Source organism: Triticum urartu, unplaced genomic scaffold (assembly GCF_003073215.2).
Source record: "Triticum urartu cultivar G1812 unplaced genomic scaffold, Tu2.1 TuUngrouped_contig_7256, whole genome shotgun sequence".
In the NCBI taxonomy this organism is placed as follows: Eukaryota; Viridiplantae; Streptophyta; class Magnoliopsida; order Poales; family Poaceae; genus Triticum; species Triticum urartu.
Genome location: NW_024118085.1, coordinates 1 through 2229, shown reverse-complemented (window position 1 = coordinate 2229; position 2229 = coordinate 1). Strand labels below are relative to the sequence as shown.

Below are 2229 nucleotides of genomic sequence, written 5' to 3'. Positions count from 1 at the left end.
ATAAGTAAAACGAGTTCAGATAGGCTTTAGCATCGTTAGAATGCGCACTGTTTAAAAAACACACACGCATGTCAAAGTAGACAAAATACATATCTGTGCATGATGAATATATGAATATACCAACATCTATAACAGCAAGTTAGTTTCATTAGATTCATCATAAAATATATTTTCATACTGCGCTATATATATATGATGTTGAGCATGTTAACATATTTTTTGATAACAGACCTAAAACTTCAAATATCTTAGAACACAAGGAGTAGTTACCATAAAAGAAAGTAGCTGGGCTCTTTATTCGATCAAGAAGTGAAACACCACCCTATTTACATGGCCTGGAAAATATAACAAAATGGCACTATACGTTGTCACCATCATCGTCATCGTTAGTTCTATTGAGAAAATCTTTGTAGAGATCCTTCTCGACATAACGTTGGTAGATGTGTTCAGCCATAAGCCAGAGGATGGTTGTCAACTCACCGCCACTGTTGAGCTTCTTGGCATGGGACTCCCTGCTGCATTTGTTGCTTGCGTAGACCATGATATCCGCCCAAACGTCAAGAACAACCTGCAAGGAGTCAGCTGTGCCATCTTTCTCCATTATTACCAGTTTCCTAGCAAGCCGAGCCGCATACGCGAGACGGGGAGCATCATGGCTGAACTTTTGACTTCCATACTTCTGGTATAGGGTTTTGGCAAGCTCTTCACTGTCGGTGGCCCTGGAAGTAGATCCAGGGCCATCGCGCAGGCGAAACAGACTCTTGAGCATACCAAAGATACTCTTGCTACGACCGCTATGAGTCCGTTGCACCTGGTCCTCCAGGTTTTTGCAGGTTAGCTGGTATAACCTGTTCTGTGCGTTGCCTGGTAGCATGTAGGGGCGTCCCACCAGGAGGAACATCATGTAGTTGGACAACACCTTGATGGCCTTCACATGAGGCAGCACGTCCTCGGCCTTGGCCCTCTCGCTCATGGCAAGGAAAAGATCGGTGCCGATGTGCCAGATGATGATGCCTTCTTGGAACTCAATGCCCAGGGAGTTCTTGAGGACGCCCTGGTACAAACCCTTGCTAAGCAGTGGTTCCTCACCCCACTTTTTCCTGAGCATTCCTAGGGCGTTCAGCCTCCCCTCCTCGTATACAAGACCCATATGTTTAGAGATGCACACCTTGACACGGGTCGGCATCTTAATGGTCCCTGAGTAATGCTTCCTGTTCCATAATTCCCTGAGCCCAACCACGCTGGCCAACCTGCCAACCAGAGGTCTGGTCAGTGAGTCAGGGCGAGTGCAAAAGTGCAGCATGTTGTACTGCCCCATGTTGCCCGACCACCTCCTTGACTTGTACCTGGGATCTCCACCGGTGACTAGACGGTGAAGTGCTAGGACGGCGCCGCGCAGCCGATCCCATCTTTCATTACACAGAGCTTCGAATCGGAGCCAACGACATGTCGTGGTACTCAGGAAAGCAAATGTCCATGAGGACACTAGCGCATTCAGCAGGGATGTCGTCTCCATGAACAAGGCGCCAGCGAACAAGATGTAAGTGATGGCAACATCTACTTTCCGGTGGCCAGGGTCCTCTCCACTGAACTGGAACAGCAGCAGTGCGGCCACAATGGCGAGCGGTGAGATGACACGGCTGCAGTAGCCGGGCCAGGTGTGGATCACAGCAGCTTTGGTGTACAGGATGTCATACATGAGGGAGAGCTCCATCTCCATCAACGTCCATTGCTCGACGCCACCAGCCAGCATTTTTTGCGTGATTTTCTGGCCGTCTGCCTTTTCGATCACTGAAGAATTAACCATGGCACGCTTGCAGATGTGAAACAGCGAGTGTGCTCTTCGCACATGAGATTCCTCGTCCAAACGTCCAGTCTTGTCTGATGGTTCAGCCAACCTCTTATCCTGAAGATGAAAATGGTTATGCATGGCGGGTGGTTGCTTCCTGACAGAGCTGCGGATAGTCTCCAGGTTGCCGCACCTGAGTGCCCATGTTCTCTCTCCATACTTGACAACACCGACGGCGAACATCAACCATGCGGCTAGCGGGAGCAAGTTTCCACCGTCGGTGATGTTCTTGTAGAGGACATAGGCTGCTCCGAGAACCTGCACAACTTGGGTATGGAGGTGCCGAAGCCAGAGCTGGTTGTCCTGGAGAGCATAGGCCGTGATACTGTCCGGGCCGCCGAGGTGCAGCCGCAGGAATGGCGCACAGAACGCGGCGCGCT

At 50.2% G+C, this 2229-nt stretch overlaps 1 protein-coding gene across 1 annotated transcript; it reads right to left on the bottom strand.

Moving 5' to 3' along the window:
* Window positions 1-297: 297 nt before the first annotated feature.
* On the bottom strand, window positions 298-2224 carry LOC125531493 (the record flags this gene model as incomplete). Its single annotated transcript, XM_048695885.1, has 1 exon — window positions 298-2224. A coding segment is annotated over one exon (1866 nt), but the record flags the coding sequence as incomplete, so codon positions are not given.
* Window positions 2225-2229: the final 5 nt, after the last annotated feature.